This window comes from Myodes glareolus, chromosome 7 (assembly GCF_982192425.1).
Source record: "Myodes glareolus chromosome 7, mMyoGla1.1, whole genome shotgun sequence".
Lineage (NCBI taxonomy): Eukaryota > Metazoa > Chordata > Mammalia > Rodentia > Cricetidae > Myodes > Myodes glareolus.
In genome coordinates, this window is record NC_142032.1 from 675607 (window position 1) to 695378 (window position 19772).

A 19772-nucleotide genomic window follows, 5' to 3' on the forward strand; every position below is an offset into this window, starting at 1 on the left:
GGCACATGTCTTTAATCCCAGAATCCTGAGGCAGAGGCAAGCAGATCTCTACTGAGTTAAGGCCAATCTGAACTACATAATGAGTTTCAGGACAGCCAGGTCTGTGTAGAAAAACCTTGTTTCAAAAAGGAGGAGGAAGAAGGAAGAAGGAGAAAGAAAGGAGGAAGAAAAAGAAAAAAAAAGGGGGGGCCAAGTGTGGTGGTACCTTTAATCCCAGCACTTAGAAAACAGAGAGAGGTGAATCTCTGGGTTTGAGAACAGATTGAACTACAGAGTGAGTTCCAGGACAGCCAGGACTATACAGAGAAATCCTGTCTTGAAAAAGAAAGAAAGAAAGAAAGAAAGAAAGGAAGGAAGGAAGGAAGGAAGGAAGGAAGGAAGGAAGGAAGGAAGGAAGGAAGGAAGGAAAGGAAAAGAAAAGAAAAGAAAAGAAAAAAAGAAATGGCCTGAGGATTAACGGTACACCTTTGAAGTGTCTATGAAGGCATTTCTAAAGAGGATTCGCTGAATCGGGTGTGGGGGGAAATCTGCCTTGAATGCTGGTGGCATCATTCCATGAGTTGGGGCCTCAGGCTAAATAAAAAGGAAGAAAGGAGGTAGCCAATACATGTCGGCATCCTTCTCTCTGCTTCATGGTTCATCAGGATGTAGAGTCCCAGCCATACACTTTTACTACCATGACCTCTGTCATAACTTCCCCATCATTACAAATTGTACCCTAAGTTGTTGTAAGAGGCTGCCTGTTTGTTTCCTAGCTGCTCAGACTCCCAAAATAATTACACAGAAACTGTATTATTTAAATCATTGCTTGGCCCATTAGCTCTAGCTTCTTATTTGTTAACTCTTACATCTTAATTTGTATGAAACTTACATATTTCTAGTAATCTGTGTATCACCACATGGCTGTGACTTACCAGCAAGATTACCACCGGAGTCTGTCTCTGGCAGGGCTACATGGCTTCTCTCTCACTCTGCCTCCTTTCTCCCAGTATTCAGTTTAGTTTTCCCTGCCATATCAACAGGCCAAGGCAATTTCTTTATTCACCAATGGTATTCACAGCAAACAGAGGGGAATCCCAGATCACTAAGTCACACCCTGAACCAAAATAAAGACTTCTATTCTTTACATTGCCTCTATCAGATATTCTGTCATAACAACACGTAATTAATGCAGTCCTCCCTGCAGCAGACACGGCAGGGGTCTGCTCTTACCCACAGCAAAGGGTAGAGCACCACCTGCCATGTCGCCAAAGAATAGAATCATAATCTAATGGTTGATGCTGTGCCTGGTGTAACTCACCTTCACAGGCAGACTTGAAACATCTTTAGTACCTAGTAAGTGTTGTAGAATATTATTTTAAGGTGTGTTACATTTCTTTCTGCTCTGGAATATTTGTTTAATGATGTAAAGATGTGTTGCTTTGTTTATGCTGCATTTGTTTAACTCTGTGAAGCTGTGATTCTTTGCCTATCTAAAACACCTGATGGTCTGATGAAGCGCTAAACGGCCAATAGCGTGGCAGGAGAAAGGATAAGCAGGGCTGACAGGCAGAGAGGATAAATAAAAGAACTCTGGAAAAGAGGAAGAAGCAAGAGAACAAGGAGAGAGGATGCCAGGGGGCAGCCACCCAGCTAGTCACAGAGTAAGAAGGAAAGTAAGGTATACAGAAGAAAGAAAAAGAAATAGCCCAGGGGCAAAAGGTAGACAGGTTAATTTAAGAAAAGCTGGCTAGAAACAAGTCAAGCTAAGGCAGGGTGTTTATAAGTAAAACTAAGCCCCCATGTATGTTTACTTGGGAGCTTGGTGGCAGGCCCCCCAAAAGAGCAAAGAAAAAAAAAGAGCTAAAGAGTAAAAAGAGTAGAAAAAAAACAAGTAAGGCTAATATATATACACACACATATACACATACACACACACACACACACACACACACACACACACACACACACACACATATTCTTTAAAGCCTCAGTCCTGGTCTTCAGGGAATTTTTGTAATTTCCTGGGTAAAGTATTGGGTTTTTCGATCTAGGAGCACACAAAGGGATATTCTGCTGAGAGAGGGTGTAGTTCCCACCACTGGAAAGGTGTAAGCAGACAGCAGGTACAAGCTGCCCTCTCAGTGCACAGCAGAGTCCTGGTACAGGACCAGGCTGGATCAGAGGCTCCAGCAGGGTCTCAGGTAATGCTCAAAGAGAGGCTGTGAGGTTCCCTAGTAGTGGTTCCTCACAGAACCACCCTTGGGGGTAGGGGGGAGGGCTAGTGTCAAACACAGGTACCTGGATTCTCCAATTGCTTCTAACATAGTACATTATGGGCAAGACCTGTTTAAGAATACAACTATGGGGGGGCTGGAGAAATGGCTCAGTGGTTAAGAGCACTGACTGCTCTTCCAGAGGACCTTGGTTCAATTCCCAGCACCCACATGGCAGCTCACAACTGCCTGAAAATCCAGTTCCAGGGGATTTGAAACCTTCACACCAATGCACATAAAATAAAGATAAATAAATCATAAAAAAATTAAGAATACAACTATGTTCCCACAAGATTTGTGTGTTGGAGTCTTAACCCCTAAAATCTTATAATGTTTTCTTATTTGGAAACTGGGCCTTTACAGAGACCAACAAGTCGGTAAGGTCTTCAGGATATGCTGTATCCTTCTCTCACTGGTGTCCTTACAAAAGGGGGATACCTGGACATAGAACAAAGAGGGAGGTCATAGAACAGTCACAGGGAGAAGATGAGCATCTACAAGCTAAGGAGAAAAGTCTAGAACAGCTCCTTCTACCACCTTCCAGTGGGGAGTGGACTGCCTGAACTTGATATTGGACTTCTGGCCTCTAGAGCTGTGCAGGAATACATTTCTGTTGTTCTAAATTTCCTGTTCATGTCCATTGTCACAGAAGCTACAGGAGGACCAGTCCAGCCCAGGAACTGGTTAGGTGACAGATGCTGAGCTATAGAACCTGGATAAGATTGATTCTGTCTTGCCATTGTCATCTTAATGGGCTGCTTTGTACAGCAGATCCTTCTCTAAAGAAGAAAGAAAGATGCTAGCTACACTGCTGGGCTCCTTCTTGCACAGTGGTGACATCAGGTCCACACCACGTCCAAGGCCTCTCTCCACACAGTGTGCTGAGTGCCAGAGTGCTAACCCATATGCCTACAAGTGTTTCTGGGAAGAAAGTATTACTCCTGCCAACAACTACAGAGTTATCAAAGACAGGCTTTAGCCTCTGCCTCATGCCAAGTTTTAATTTGAGCTTGTAATTCCGGGTGGGAATCTTATCACCCTTCCCTGGATAAATCACATGCAAACGTTAAACCAAAGTAGTAACCAGTAATGGAAGAGCCATAAAATTCCACAGAAGAAAATACTATACAAATGAAGTCAAACAGCTGGGCAGTGGTGGCACACATCTTTAATCCCAGCACTTGGAAAACAGAGGCAGGCGGATATCTGAGAGTTCAAGGCCAGCCTGGTCTACAAAGTGAGTTCCAGGACAGGCTCCAAAGCTATACAAAAAAAAACAAAAAAAACAAAAAACAAAAAAAACAAAGAAAGATGGGGGATGGGGGAAGGAAGTTAGGTAGGCATAAAAGACATAAGCGGAGCCAAAACCAGTCCACACATATCTCAGAGAGGATTAGGAAAGGGTGCCCAATGCTTGAGACAGTGTCTGATCCCGGGAATGATACATTTATTCTTCCTCCACCCCTATGGTAGGAAAAGGTGTGAAACCAGACAGCGAAAACAAGAGCCCTGAGAGAATGGAACCATGAGGTGAGTTAGGTCTAGAGCAGTGGTTCTCAACCTTCCTAATGCTGCAACCCTTTAATACAGCTCCTCGTGTTGTAGTGACCCCAACCATAAAACTATTTTTGTTGTCATTTAATAACTGTAGTTATTTTGTAGAGGAAGAAGGGGATGCCCCAGTTGTGTGATCCTAGAAAATCACTTCACCTCTCTGAGTTTACTTTCCTTCCTTATTGGAAAAAAACACTTTTGGGGGGTTTGTTTGTTTGTTTGTTTGTTGAGACAGCATTTCTCTGTGTAGTCTTCACTGTCCTGGAACTCACATTGTAGATCAGCTTGGCCTCGAACTCACAGAGATCAACCTGTCTCTGCCTCCCGAGTGCTGGAATGAAAGGCGTGTGACACCTGGCCTCCAGCTTGGAACTGTAGCCTCATCAATCACAGCTCCCAGGTCTACTTCACAGGACGGGAGTGAGGATCAAAGGTAAGAAAAATAGACTGGACGTGGTCGCATATGCCCGTAATTCCAGCAGCTGTTAGGTTGAAGCAAGAGCGTCTCAGTCCGAGGCCAGCCAGAGCCACCTGGGATACAGAAAAAAAACTCTACCTAAATAATAAATGGGGGATGTGTGATGGACCACCATGAAAAGCTGTGGGTCCGGGGACAGGGCGATGACTTAGCAGGTAACACATGCCTGGCAATCTCAATCAAATCCTCAGAACCCCCTTAAAATTTTAAGATGTACACAGTGGCACATTCCTATAATCCCTGTACTCCTACTGCAAGATGAGAGTCAAACACAAGACACTTGGCAGAAGTTCATGGGCCAGGTAGGTTAAAATACATAACGCAACAGAATTAAGAGGCCCTGCCTCAAAAACATGGTAGGAAATTAAGATTATCCTCTCTCCCGTGAACTTCCATGAACATGCTGTGACAGGTTCTCTCTCTCCCCCCGTCTTTCTCTCACATACACACACACAAACACACATAAAACGAAATAATGAAAACTGTGGGTCTGCTTTCCAAGCTTGCATTTCCTGTCTGTTTATACATCAGAGTCATGGGCAAATAGTCTCTTAACTCAACCTTGACTTCTCTAATCCAAGCTTTGGATACTGTAAGGAAAGATGACTGATTACACAGAAGTGAGGGATGTTAAATCCCAAAGCTCTCAAAAATGTCACATCACAGGTATCACTCTCCTTGCTCACAAGAAAATGTGCTCTGAACAACTCTCAGGTCACTTAACTCCATTACAGAAATTGCAACTATTCTTCTCACAAAGGAGGATGTTACTAGGCAGGCATCCCCACGGAAGAAAAACAAATCTTTAAAATAAATACAGAAAGATGCAATACGTAGTAGGCTATTCCTACACTGCTGATACCTGAAATTCAGAAAGCACAAATGGGGGTTTAGATACAAAATCAGTCAAAGGCAACCAAAGACACTTCTTTAAAAACTGGTAAGTCCCAAGAGTCTGTTAGAAAATACCCAGCACTCCACTGAAACACTAAGATTCTGAATTCAGTTTTTCCCAACACCCATTCATTTTGTGAGAAACTGTAAACACAGAATGAGAAGTTTCTGCAACACGCTGTTGACCGAAAACAGCTGCAGAAAAGCATGAATGGGAGGAACTGCTTGCATGAAAAAAATATCTCAATATTCTTATTCAATGTTCCCATGCATCTATGTACAGAGTTCTGGGAACATGACCATCCAAAAGCTACCTTTAGGGGAGGGGGCTTATGGAGATAATTTCATCCATAAAATACTTACCTTGTAAATATGAGGACAAACATTCAATCCCCCATTCCTATCATTTAAAAAGCCAGTAAAGGACAGGCATGGTGGCTCATGCATTTAATAGCACCACTGAGGAGATGGAGGAAGAGGCAGGTAGATCTCTGTGCATTTGAAGCCAGCAAATTCTAGGACAGCTAGGGCCATATAGAGAGACATTGTCAAAAGAAGAAAGAGAGAGAGAAAGGAGGGGATGGGAAAGGAAGGGATGGGAAAGGAAGAGAAGGGAAGAAAACAAAAGAAAGACAACAACAATGGCAAACACTTTTAATCCTAGTGCTGGGGAGGCAGAGACAAAAGGATTACCAGGGTTCTCTGGCAAGTCAGTCTACCCTAGTGAGTTCCAAACTAATGAGTGAGATACCCTGTTCCAAAAACCAAGGTGGATGATGCCGGACGAATGGCACCCAAGTTTGACCTGACTATATGTGTATACACACACATACACACACACACACACACACACACACACACACACACACACACACACACAGTCACACAAAGAAAATGTTTTAAATGAGGCCGGACTGTGGTGGCGCATACCTTTAATTCCAACACTCAGGAGGCAGAGGCAGGCAGATCTCTGTGAGCTCGACACTAGCCTGGTTTACACAGCAAGTTCCAGGACAGGTTCCAAAACTACAGAGAAAACCGGCCTCAAAAAAAGCTACCTAGTATCATCTCTGAGTAGCCTGAGTGATGGGACTGGCAGCAGCTGCACACAGAATAAGTTTTAATTTCTCAGCTATGCTTTGCCTCATTTAAATTTTCATGAGAGATCAGCATTATCTAAAACCTTAAAAATAGTTGGAATGGTTCCTATTACACTGTAAGTCACAACTGTACACTGGATTCAATGTTTAATGTCCCATGTAGAGTAGCAGTGATGTCCTGAATAGCTAGACAGGTGACTGAGAACAGCAGTTATGACAATACAGGAGACTCAGACATGAAGGCACAGACTCCAAACTCAGAACTAGGTGTTCTGGTATAATTTGTCTCTTGAGCCTCAGAGTCTTCATCTCTAAGGATGGAGAAGAGAAAATCACAGGATTCATGCAACAGGGAAAATGAACAAAAACAATGGTCAAAAATGGCTTGGTAGTTTGGTTTCATTTTATTTGGGATTTTTGTTTGTTTCTTTTTTGTTTTTCAAGACAGGGCTTTTCTGGGTAGCCCTGGTTATCCTAAAACTCACTGTAGAAGTTGTCCTCGTCCACCTGCCTACCCACAACCCCCAGTGCTGGGATTAAAGGTGTGTGCCACCACCAGCAGCTAAATAATAGAATTTTAATTATATTTCTCATTGCTGCTATCAAATACCTGAAAAAAGCAACTTAAGATAGGAGGGTTACTTGGTGGTTTGTTGTTGTTGGTTGATTGGTTGTTCTTAGAGTTTGTTGTTGTTTGCATATTTATTTAAAAAGGGTCATACATAGCCCAATTTGGTCTCAAATCTGAGGCTCTTACAAGTCCTCAGGTTAGTTTCAAACTTGCTGTGTAACCAAGAATGACACTGAATTTCCAGTTCTCTTGCCTCCACTTCCTCAGTGGGGATTACAGGTGTGTGCCACCTCATCCAGTTTTATTTGGTGCTGGGGATTAAGCCCAGAGCTCTGTGTATGCAAGACAAGCACTCTGACTGAGCTGCATTCTCAGCCCAAGGAAGGTTCATTTTAGTTCATAGTTCAGTAGTGCATCAATGGGTAAGTCGTGGTGGCAGAACAAGAGGTGCATTGCATTATAGTCAGGGAGCAGACAGAGAGGAATGCTGTTACCAAGATCACTTTTCTGCCACCCATGGCATGGTACCACCCGGAGTGGGCTGGCCTTTCACCTCAATTAATCTAGACTAGAAACCTCCTTATAGACATTACTAGAGATTTTTCTCCTAGATGATTCTAGATCCTCACAGGCTGCTTTAAAACGAAGATACCCTAGGCTGTCAAGATGGCTCTGTGGATAAAGGCACTGGTCACCAAACCTCAAAACTAACTAAGTCCAATTACCAGGACCCACAGAGCAGAAGAGAACTTCCCTAAGTTGTCCTTTGGCTTCCGCATAGTGTGCACACGTACACAGATACTACTAATAATAATAATGATAATAATAATTAATAAATATGTGTGGGTTGACTTCTAAGAAAGAAAAAGCCCATTGTCCACCCTTTCCTTCCCTCAGAACTAAAACGGTGCCTAGCGCACAGAACTATGCTTTCACTATCTGCTTTTTTATCTTAGGAAGGTACTTTGCGTACAGAGGCCCACCAAGAGCAGCCAAGGTTTACTTATCAGTACTTAATGAGGAAGGGCTTGACTCACCCTGAGCCCCTCAAACCCTATCTCCTTGGCAATCATTCCTGAAATGCTTTTAAACTGACAAAAAAATAAAAAAAGCAAGAACACCAAACACCACACTATAAAACTATAGCAGGGAGAGGGCCCCTTGTTTGTCCTGGCCGCTCAGCTAGCTTACACCAGAAATAACCACACAGAAACTGTATTATTAAAACACTGCTTGGCCATTAGCTCTAACTTCTTATTGGCTAACTCTCACATATTAGTTTAACCCATCTCCATTAATCTGACAGTAACCCAAGAGACGTGCTTCAACAGTATCCAGAGACTCACCCCTCACTCTATTAACACATTCAGTCATTTGAGGACATCCAGCTTTTCCTTCATGAATTGACATTTTGTTATCTGTTGCAGAGAATTAAGCTTTGGGGTTTTGTTTGCTTGTTTGGATTTTCCGTTTGTTTGTTTGTTTGTTTGTTTGTTTGAGGCAGGCTCTCACTATGTGGCACTGGCTAGCCTACAACTCACTATGTAGATCAAGCTGGCCTCAGACTTACAGAGATCTACCTGCCTCTCTCTGCCTCCCAAAGGCTAAGATTAAAACGCTGTGTACCACTAAGCCCAGTTTTGTTTTCTGTTTGTTTGTTTGTTTATTTGTTACCTCTAATTGGATACTACTGATGAGAAGACATCTGGGGTAAATACCTGGGGCCAGTGCACTCCATCCCAGGCAATGGTTAGTGGTTTAAGGAATAAGTATGTGGTGGAATAACTGGTGGTTACTAATTATTATATATCACAGGGTTTGGCATCATCCATAAAGCTCCATCATATTGGCCTCCTCCTCTTCAGAGAAATTACAGAATTGACTGTTTAGAAACATTTCCTCTGAGTTAGCATACATTTTCCTTGTCTTAATTGGATCCAGCCTTGCTGCCCGTGAGCAAAAAGTCATCCTTCAAATACGAGGTCCCAGTCACTGTGTCTGGAAGAATCACTGCCCAGCTTTTCTGCTCACACTCATTCTAGCAGTGACATGAAAATTGTGAAGATCGCATCCTAGGTTATCCTTCGTCTGCTTAGAGAGAGATGAGGTCGTCAGCATAAAGCAACTCCTTCAACTAACAGCCTCAGAATCAGGGACAACTATTTGCACTGAACATTTGGTCGAATGCAAATATTTATTTCTGTGAAAACAACGAAAACAAACCACTTCCAACTCAGGGGGAAGGGTGAGTTTGCCAAACATTTTTCACAGTTAAGACAAACATTTGGAAAACATTTCCCTATTGGCCCTCTACCCTTATGTAATCTTTCTTTGCCATGGTGAAGCATTTACTAATTTATCATCTACCGTGCTGTGAGACAGAGTCTTTGTCTCTGTGTGTGTGTAGACCAGAAGACAGCTCAGGTGCCATCCACTTTGTTTTTTTGTTTTGTTTTTCTGTTGATGATTTTAAGACATGATCTCAGTATATATAACCCTGGCTGGCCTAGAACTCTCTATGTAGAATAGGCTAGCCACCAACTAATAAAGATCTGCCTGCCTCTGCATCCCAAATGCTGGGATTAAAGGTGTGCACCACCATGCCTAGTCTGTTCACCTTGGTTTTTTTTAAGACAGGTTTATAGTGGGATATTATTTGTGTTTTAATAAATAAAGCTTGCCTGAAGATCAGAAGACAAAGCAGCCATGCTAGTTACCATACAAGCCAGGAAGTGGTGGCATACACCTTCAATCCCAGGAATCAGAAGACAGAGGCAGATAGATCTCTGTTACTTCAAAGTCACAAAGGGCTACACAAGATTGAATTTGCCTAAAAGAGAAACCGAACACAAAGCACCTTGGATCACATGCCTTTAGTCCCAGCACTGGGGAGGTGGAGACAGGAGTGATATGGCTGGGCAGAGAGAGGGGAAAGAGACAGGAACTCAGGAGAGTGTGGAGTGTAGAATTTTCAGGATTTGTGGAGACAGGATCTCACCCATTTTTGGTCTGAGGTAAAGGTAAGAGCCAGTGGCTTGTTGCTTTGCTTTTCTGATCTCCAACTTGAACCCCAGTACCTGTCTCTGGGTTTTTATTATTGGTGTTACACAGGGTTACGGTTGGCTGGCTAGCCAGTGAGCCCAGAACCTGCCTGTCTCTGCTCCATAGCACTATCCATCGTTCTTGGATAGGAGTCCCGGTCCTCATCTCACACAGCAAGCTATCCCCCAACCCCAACACCTACCTCCTTTAGGGACTCTACTCCCCAGTTTTCCTTCCCACAACAGAGGCACAGCACCATATTTGATTCTGAAAATTCTTTTGAACAACAATGACATTGCAAGCACCCCCTCCTGGATACCACATATACACACCATGAATGCAGGCCTATATGCATCTACCCACAACACACAAGTCAGGAATAAGGAAGACACTGAAGTAACCCAAGCCAATCAAGTCAACAATCCAATTCCTCATGCTCACTCACTCCCTGCTATTCCTGGAGCTGGGTTCCTTTTCAAAGATGCTGCTTGGATGACCTAATGAACTTGTCCTGGGCACAGTAATGGACAGCACTACGACAAAACAGAACATATTTCAGCATCAATCCTTGAAAGCTGCTTTTCCTGGCCACTTGCTGACCCTTCTTGATGTGTGATTCCCCTCTGTATGCTGTGAATACCACTGATTAATAAAGAAGCTACTTTGGGTCAACTGCAGCGCAGAACAAGGCAAGGTGGGAATTCCATGCAGATAGAGGAGGAGAGAGTAGGCAGAGTCAGGGAGCCACCGTGCAGCCGCCAGAGGAGACAGATGCCTGGAACCTTGCCGGGAAACCACAAGACTCGTGGTAAAAGATAAAATAATGGAAATGGGTTCGTTTAAGTTATAAAAGCTAGCTAGCAATACACCTAAGTGATTGGCCAAGCAGTGTTTTAACTAATACAGTTTCTGTGTAGTTATTTTGGGTCTGGGTGACCAGGAACAGACAAGCAGCCTTTGCCTACAGATTGGCACGCCATTCGTGTAAAACCTGAGAAGGCTTGGAAAGGAATTCTAGACACAAAAGAACAGAGTTAAGCATGGCATCTTGGTAGCCGGCATTTTTTTTTTCAGATGGGCTCTGTTCGTTGGTGACAAGCAGGGGTACTGCAGCTCCCTTAAGAGAGCTCTTCCTGACTCAGCATTGGTAGCAAAAACTGCACGGCTCCTTTAAGAAGGCTTCCTGGTTCGTACTAGTAGCATGAACAGCTCAGGCTCTTTCAGGAGGACGAGCACTTAAATGTGGTTTGTGAGCAGCATGCTACAAACTGCTTATTGGCATGACATGTTTTTTGAGGCAGGGTTTCTCTAGTCCCAACTGTCCTGGAACTCGTTCTGTAGATCAGTCAGACCTTAAACTCAGAGATCCACCTGTCTCTACCTCCAGAGTGCTGGGATTTAAAGTATTCACCACCACCACCCAGCTGACCTTTTACATCTTTAATCTTCTTTCTTTTCTCAGTCAAGTCTATTGAGAAGTAGAAACCCTTCAAACTGCTTTGGTCCATTTTCACCCTCATTTTAGATCATTTTTTTTAAGTCCATATAAGTTTTTTTCCCCCTTCGGTCCTTGCATAGTGGTCTGAATGAGAATGGCCCCCATAGGCTCATATATTTGAATGCTTGGTCCCTGGCTGTTGGACTGCTTAGGAAGGATTAGGAGATGTGGCCTTGTTGGAAAAGGTGTGTCCCTGGAGGTATACTTTGAGGTTTCAAAGTCCATGACTAGGCCCAGTCTCTCTGACTGCTGTTTGTGGATAAAACGTAAGCTCTTGCCAGGTATAGTGGCACATGCCTCCCAGAACTCAGGAGGCAGTCAGGTGGATCTCTATGAGGATGAGGCCTGCCTGGTCTACATAGTGAGTTCCGGGCTACCTAGAGCTATGAAGTGAGACCCTGCCTCAATTTTAAAAAAAAAAAAAAAAAAAAAAACCTCTTAGCTCTTCAGTGCCTACCTGCTGCCACTATACTACTCAAAATGACGGTCACTGAGTCACCCTCTGAGACTGTAATCGAGTCACCAATTAAATGCTTTTATAAACTGCCTCAGTCACCATGTCAGTTCACAGCAATAGAACCGTAACTCAGACAACTTACTGTGGAGGCCCAAAAACGTAAGCCTATTTCCACCTTGCCTGAAGGTCAGAGAGTTTAAAGTTGCTCAACTGTTAACAACAATCAGAGCTACACATCCTGAATCAGGATGTGGTTACTTGGTTCTTTTGACATTAAGATGACCCATACAGGTAGACCCACTCCACCCTGACCAACGGTCAGGATATGCAAGCATTCTTCTGCTCCTTCTTTTGTAATAGGAGGTAACCTGGGAAATGGCTGCCTTCAGGATACTTGGTCTAGGGTAGCTTCACTGCCTAAACAACAACATGCTAATGACTTGATATCTCAAAATGTTAAAGCAATTAATTGTTCGATTTGTCCTTTATATCATGTTAAAGAAGTCTTTTGTTGCCTTCCCCCCTCCCCCCGCTTTGTATTGGGTATAAAAGCATATGGAAAATTAAATTAAACTCCCTCCTGTTTTAGCATTTTTAAATGTGTCTTTACACTCTTTACTTATATTTCTGATCCCCACACCCCTATCTTGTCAAGGCTGGTCCCCAACACCTTACACAGCGCATCTTTTTCCTCTTGATAAAATGACTGTTACAAAGCCAGACAGTGGTGGTGCCATGTTTAATCCCAGCACTCGAGAGAAGAGGCAGGCAGATCTTTGTGAGTTCGAGGTCAGCCTGGTCTACAGAGCGAGTTCCAGGACAGGCTCCTATCTAATATAAGTATCAATATATACTTATAGTAGAAATTTCAAGAAAGACCATGGGGTCAGGCATGGCATAGTAAACTGAGCACTTGGGACACGGAGGAGAGAAGATCACAAGTCAGAGGTCAGCAGAGCTACACAGTAAGATATTATCACAATAATGAAAATGAGCTAAAAATATTAAAAGGAACATGGAGTTCTGTATGTGTTTATATCATACTCTTCATTTAAATCAGGAAGGCAGTTGCTCAATTAGGTAAATTTCCCAACAAGAAATGAAGAGGGTTGGGGAACATGGTGAATTGAGACAGTCCCAAGCTCCACATGTCTACCTGGATGCAGGACAGCCCACTCTCTCCTTTGTCTCCCTTTAAGTACTCTGTCAAAGCACACAACTCAATCCCAACAGAACTCTAAAGGAGGGCAGCCTCTACCTCCCTTTTCAGTCAGAACCACAACCAGCACTTCCACAAGACCTTGTCCATCCCCAACCAAAAAATTTTCCTACTTTGTTTTTGGTGGTTTCTATCTGAAAGAACTGATCTTTTGTTTTTGATTTGCTTTTTACTACTGTTTGCTTGTCTGAGACAGGCTTTCTCTGTGTAGCCCTGGAACTCTCCATGTAGGCCAGTACTGGAGTTAAAGACATGTACTACCACTGATTCTTATGAAGGCTCTACACCCTAGAAAACCGGCAGTTTTCTTCCAGATTCAAGTCCATCTCTCAAGTGTAACTTGGGTTTTGTTTTTGTTTTTTGAGACAGAATCTCCCTCAGTAATGTAGGCTGGTCTCCAATTCATGGCAATGCCATTACAGATATGAGCTTCATCTAGTACAAGTATAATTTTAAATTTATCTTTAAATTACATATATGTCCTTCTGGACATTGTCCAAAGTCTAAACACAACAGAGTCCATATGCTGTCTACTCAGCTGCAGAGCTGGCACCCTAATCAGCTTCAATTCTTTTGAGGAAAGAAAATATCCAGTCCTGCTCATATCTAGTTTTCTAGTTTAAAGCGCCTAAAAAGGAGCCAGGTAATGGTGGCACACGTCTTTAATCCCAGCACTCAGGAGGCAGAGACAAGCAAATCTCTGTGAGTTCTAGGCCAGCCTGGTCTACAGAGCTAGTCCCAGGACAGCTAGGGCTAAGGCACAGAGAAACCAAAAAAAAAAAAAAAAAAAAAAAAAGCCTAGAAGGATTGAGATGTATCACAGTAGTAGAATACATGTCTAAGCACAAGGCCCTGAGTTCAATCCCAAGCACAACCAAAATAAAAGTAAACCACATGCTCAAACTGTCTTTTTTGTGTGTGTGTCTGAGACAGTCTCACGATGTAGCTGGTCTGAAACTGACTACATAGACCAAGCTGGCCTAACTAAGAGATCTGCCTGCCTCTGACTCCAGAGTGCTGAGATTAAAGGCATGCACCACCACCCCTGACTCAACTGTCTCTTTTAACCCTAACTGTATTTATCCAAGGCTGATATTCAAAGCAACACTTCTGCCAAGGATCCTTAAAGTATTCATTGATAAATGAATATAAACACCAATGTTATCTTGTAAGTGTTCAGAAGACAATTCAAGAATGGTTTCTTAAAAGTGAGAATGGAAATAGAATTCAATCAGGAAGTAACTGCTTTCCTCTTTAAAAAAGTAGCATGATTTATACAAATGGAAGGTGTCCTCTCGTGTCTGAATGATAATTAAAGAAACAACACTGTCTTCATTTTCTAAAAATAATTCTCAACCATAGCAATCTTTCATTAGGTATATCTAAATGTTATAACCATGTATGGTGGCTCACACCTGTAATTTCAGCACTTGAAAGGCTGAGGCAGGAGGACTGCTGTAAGTTTGAGGCCAGCCTGGGCTACACAGGGAATTGTAGGCAAATCTGTCACAAAAAAAAAAAGTTTTACCTTAAGCCACAAATTTATTGGCAACAAATATTAATTTTAAATATTGCCTACAGGCCTAGATGGTTTCATAATGTTGACAGTCCCCAGGCATTGGTTGAGAGTTAAACAATGCTTGGAAAAGGCAAATGTGGTCACATGTAGAATCCATCTCTAACACCCACTTGGGCTTTTTGTAAAGCCTGCAGTGCAGGCCCAAAGGCCATCTTTTGGTTAACTACTTACTACAAGAGCTCTGACTTTTGAAGACATAACTTAAGCAAGAATTAGTTTGGGCACTGAAAGATCACGATCTTTTATAGTTTAGAATCTGACAAGCAGCATCTAAACAACTGAAAGATGAGTGTTGTGTGCCTTTATCTGACGCTTATTAAAACAGGCACCTAGATGAAGCACAATCATCATTTGAAAATTTTCTGTTGGAAAGTTAAGCCTTTTGAATGTTGCTTTTGGATTCCCTATCTCTATGTACTGAGAAGGAAACTACATGAACAGGCAGTTTCATCTAACAGCTTAACAGTATTGTGTTTAATAGGCCAGGCTGCTTTCACACATGCCAGCTGCCACTAAAAGCTGTCACTCCTCTGCATCGTCAGACTGAAGAAAGAAGCTCTGGGTAGAAGCACTGTGCCTTCTCAGAACTGTAATGACTACAAGCTTCAGAAATACCCAGGCTTCTGACAACTTAGCCCAACCATGTTTCAGCTCCAGCATCAGGAACTAACAACACACAGGGAAAGCAGGCTTCCAATCTGCCATAGAAAGCCAAGCCTATCAAAGGCAAAGCCCACTTCTCCCAGCTCTAAATGTTGGCTCCTTTCCTCCTGCTAGCCTCCCTGGCCTCTTTCAGCCCCAAGGTTCACCTTCTCCTGGGTCCCTAATCTTGATCATCAGGCAGATACAGGCAAAAAGTCATTGCCTTATCTATCAAAAGTTTCTTGTGCATTCTGGTTTTCAGAAATCGTGACAAATTGCTGAGTCATGATGTTCCAGCACTTCCTAGGAATTCAAAAGAAAGAATACATGTTCAATAAAGATCAAATCAAGGTCTTTATCGATCAGACAGGGCTATGACCACTAGCCTGGGAAGAAAGGAAAGGTAATTCCTTGCAAATGTTCCTCTCACCAGTACTGTTCATATCTAGACTGAACTTTTACTGCAACAATAAACCAAAAAGAAATACACAAAAGGCATTCTGCACACACTCTCACTCACTACCAGTATTTCAACAGGAGCTAGCAGTCAACTTTCTGAGATTCTGAAATGTAAATAGATAGAAAAGACTTGGTCTAGGTTCCTCTTTCATTAAATGTGTAATCACTTAGCTCATTTTCATAAATTGGCATGAATTCTGTCTCAATTTATTTCTTTGTTACTTAACCATTCCTTAGGAAAGTTAAAGTTCTTAAGAGAAATCAAAACCAATTTAATATTTTCTCACACTATCAGGAAAAATAAACAAGTCACCCAACATAATTCAGTAGGTTTAGCATTTTGCACTTAGGTCTCTATATTTTTTTATTTTAAAATAATTAACATAAAGGTAAAACTTAGAGGGAGTCAGTTCTCTGTGAGTCCAGCCTGGGCTACACAGTCAATTAGCAGGGATACGCAGTGAGACTGTGTCAGAAAGAAAGAAAGAAAAAAAGAAAGAAAGAAAGAAAGAAAGAAAGAAAGAAAGAAAGAAAGAAAGAAAGAAAGAAAGAAAGAAAGAAAGAGAAAAGGAGGATGAAGAGGAAAAAGAAGAAAAAAGAGAAAAGAAAACGAGCGAGGTCATTTGTTTGTTTGGTGGGTTGGTTGGCTTCACTAGGCATAGTCCTGGCTGGCTTAGTACCCTCCATGTACACCAGGAAGGTCTCAAAGACCAGGCATGTACAACCATGCTAGGGATCAAACTCAGGGCTTGGTGCACGCATGCTAGGCAAACACAACATACATACAAATATACATGTAGTCTTTCTTTTTCTTTTATCTTTCTCTTCCTTTCTGCAGCCTCTAACTCCTTTCCTCCCTTTCTTTCTTTCTTTCTTTCTTTCCTTCCTTCCTTCCTTTTTTGTGAATGGCGAGATAGTGCTAGGGAACAAATCAAAGTCTTTTGCATGCTAGGCAAGAATTCTACATCTTGAAACATTCATTTCTGAATATCAAGAAACTATAGTTACTTGGAGAATTACTAAATTCAATAAGACTTTAAGTAGAAAACTTAAGAGAACATGTGTTTACAGACTCCTCCATGTTAATTAGGATAAGCTCAAAACTTTAATAAAGTACCAGCCTTTATTGACTAGAAGCACTTAAAATTTTAGATTATCTTTAGACATAAAGGGGGAGAATTAAATACAAATTTTAGAATAAAGCATCCATGTACATGATTAATTTATCACTCATATGTCAATCTGTTTTCTTGCAGGCAAAGCCCTCTCATTTGCAAGGCATTCTTAAGAGCTGTTTCTCACCAGGAGATGTCTATTGAACTCTCACAGGAAAACCCAAAAGACTTTAAAAGGAAAAAGGCAAAGGGCACATTCTTGAACACTTCTAATCACAGTAATTCAGTCCCAATGGGAGTCCACCATTCCACAAACACTTCCAGTCCACAGCCCTCTGCCCTAAGACCCCAGAAAATTCTATATTCTAGTCCAACACACAAAAATACCAGTCAGTAAATTCATTTCAGTAAAAACACTGGGAATAATAGCTGGGGAGGAGAAAGTCAGTGCTGAGGGAACAATAAACAAATGTGTAGTCTACCAAATCCTTAAGAGAGCCAACTCCCTGAACAACAGGAGGAATCAGTAAAACATGCAAAGGTCTCCAGAACCATCATACCCAGAGATTCCCCAAGAAATAATTTCAGAATCAAGAGAGGGTCAATTATCAAAACAATCACAATAACCTCAGAATCAATTTGCCCAACCCGTCCTGAGATGTACCATCAAATTCCACCATGAGGTGGCAGACTGCAAAGGCTTACAGGTTGGAGTTCTCTCTACCTCCAGGCCCAGTGTAGAGCCTCCACTCCACACCTAGCTCTACTTCACTAAAAGTGTCAAGTTTGTGAAGGTGAGGAAACAAAACAAAACCAAAAATCTAGGGTCTTAAACCCTAAAGTCACCTTATAATAGTAATAGTGATAATAGCCCCCCCTAAAAGAGTTGAGTAAAGGGCAGCAGAAGGAGAGACCTGCGTATTTGAAACTCTACTCAGCTTTTAGAGCATTGCCTCCTTTGGGAACTTCCAAAACAAGCCTTCCAGGTGGCTGCATAGGCTGACAAGGGACCTGAAAGTACAACATGAAGGCCAAGATGAGTTGCTGAAACCTCGCCCAAGAAGGGTTGTAAATTACTGGCCGCAAACCATGTACAGAGCCAGAAGGTGATGGAATGGGCTGGATAAACATGGGGTGTTTTATTGCTGGCCAGAAAGTCTTCCTTCATTCATCAAAATGGGTGAATGAAAATATTAGGAAGTAGCGATGGCATTTTCATGGGCTGCATACCGAGAATCCATCTAAAGGAAAAAAAAAAACTTACAGTTTGCCCTGGATATTAGATCTAATACAGCCTCCTCTCATGAAAAGGAAAAAAAAAAATCCCCCTTCTTACAAAAAGGTTGCACACCAGAGTTCAAATCTTGGCAAGTGAGATATTAAATAAATCCCAGGTTTTCCTAAATATGTATGTTTACTTTCACGCAACACAAATCTTTTAGGACATCTAAGTTTCTGACCCCACACACACTTTTTCAACTCAAGAAAGAGTCAAAATACATAGTAACAGGTATTACTAAGGATCTTACCCACTCATTCCACTTGGATGACATTTCTAACGGTTAAATGCAGGAGATTTAGTAAGATGCATACAAAACGCATCTAAACAGCAGCACCCTTACCTTTAATTGAGCCAAAACGAAACAATTACCTAATGCGGGATGGGGTGGTTATTAACAATTCACCCTGGAATTTTATTATTATTTTCCCAGTGATTTTTAAAGCCACCCTTTTATTATTCTATAAACTGGCTAATTTCTCAACATCTTACTTTGCCTTTAAAAGGCTTTCTTCCACACGACGACGGGATTTCCCTAAGAAATTTTCCCAGAGGATGATTCCCACCAATAGTCTTTATCAACTCAGCCTGCGCAAGCAAAGACTTGGCTTCTACTAATTCCAAACACACAACACACACACACACAAACAGTAGGGGATGGGGGTAGTTCTCACTCTCAAAAACCATCCCGAACCAACTCGAGAGGCTATTTTATTGGCACGTTTTCTTTTCTCTCTCCCCTGAAAGAATGCTTTTCCAACTGACCTTTCGACAGCTGCGGAGATCTCAAGATCTCTAGGTTCGGCTGGAAACTAGAGGATATTTTAGCATCTTAACTAGTGCCTGCAATCGTCTCTGCCCCAATCCTAATCTTCTGAGCTCAAAGGCAGAAGCCCCCCAACATTTGCAGACAGATCTCTGAACTGTACCGCGAGCACCAACTCACCGCGAGCATCCTTGCACGCCCGCTGCCCACTCGACACCCGCAGCCCGGCCCGCGGCGAATGCGCCATGCACGCACGGGACCATTCGAGCTTACCTTCCCGGGCTTTCAGCAACACCGTATTGGCCACGATGTTTTCCAGCTCCATTGACAGTCGGCAATCAGCAAGGGAGCCGGTCGGTGTGGCTGTCAGCGCCTGGGGTGATGCCGGTGCCGTTGCTCGTGCTGAAGCCGCTAAAGCCAGAACCGGGAGCGAGCAGCCCGCCTTGCTACCGCATTATTCTTGCTCGGAACCCGCGGAGTTTCCCCCTCTGCACTGAGGAGCCGCCGCCGCCACCGCTTCTTCCTCCCTCTGTGTCCCCCCTCCCCCCTCCCTCAACACTCTCCCCCCCCACCCCCCACCCTCTGCGCGTCTCTGTCACTCCATTCTCCTCCCCTCCGACTCCCGCGGATGCTTTAATGCCTCGGATGCTTCAGCCTCTCCTCGGTCCCCTCCCGGGGGTGTGGTACTCTAGGCAGGAGCCGCCGGTCCGCGCAGGCGCCTGCTCAAGGGCACCGCCCACCGTGCGCTCTGGGCGCAGGACGGCTGGGAGTTGTAGTCCGGGGCCTGACGAGACGGGACGCTTCTGAGTTGGGGTATGGGGCGGAGTGCAGCGGATATGGCGCTGAACCCAGGCAGCCCAGCCT

At 43.0% G+C, this 19772-nt stretch overlaps 1 protein-coding gene across 2 annotated transcripts in view; it reads right to left on the reverse strand.

The window, feature by feature from the left end:
• The window catches only part of Grk5 (G protein-coupled receptor kinase 5), a 229731-nt gene extending 210288 nt beyond the window's left edge, over window positions 1–19443 (reverse strand). For both annotated transcript variants that reach the window (XM_048423316.3, XM_048423315.3), the window contains exon 1: window positions 19182–19443. In XM_048423316.3, the coding sequence (XP_048279273.1) occupies window positions 19182–19233 (52 nt within the window). In that variant the 5' untranslated portion in view covers window positions 19234–19443. The remainder of the gene's footprint in view (window positions 1–19181) is intronic.
• Between the last annotated feature and the right edge of the window lie 329 nt (window positions 19444–19772).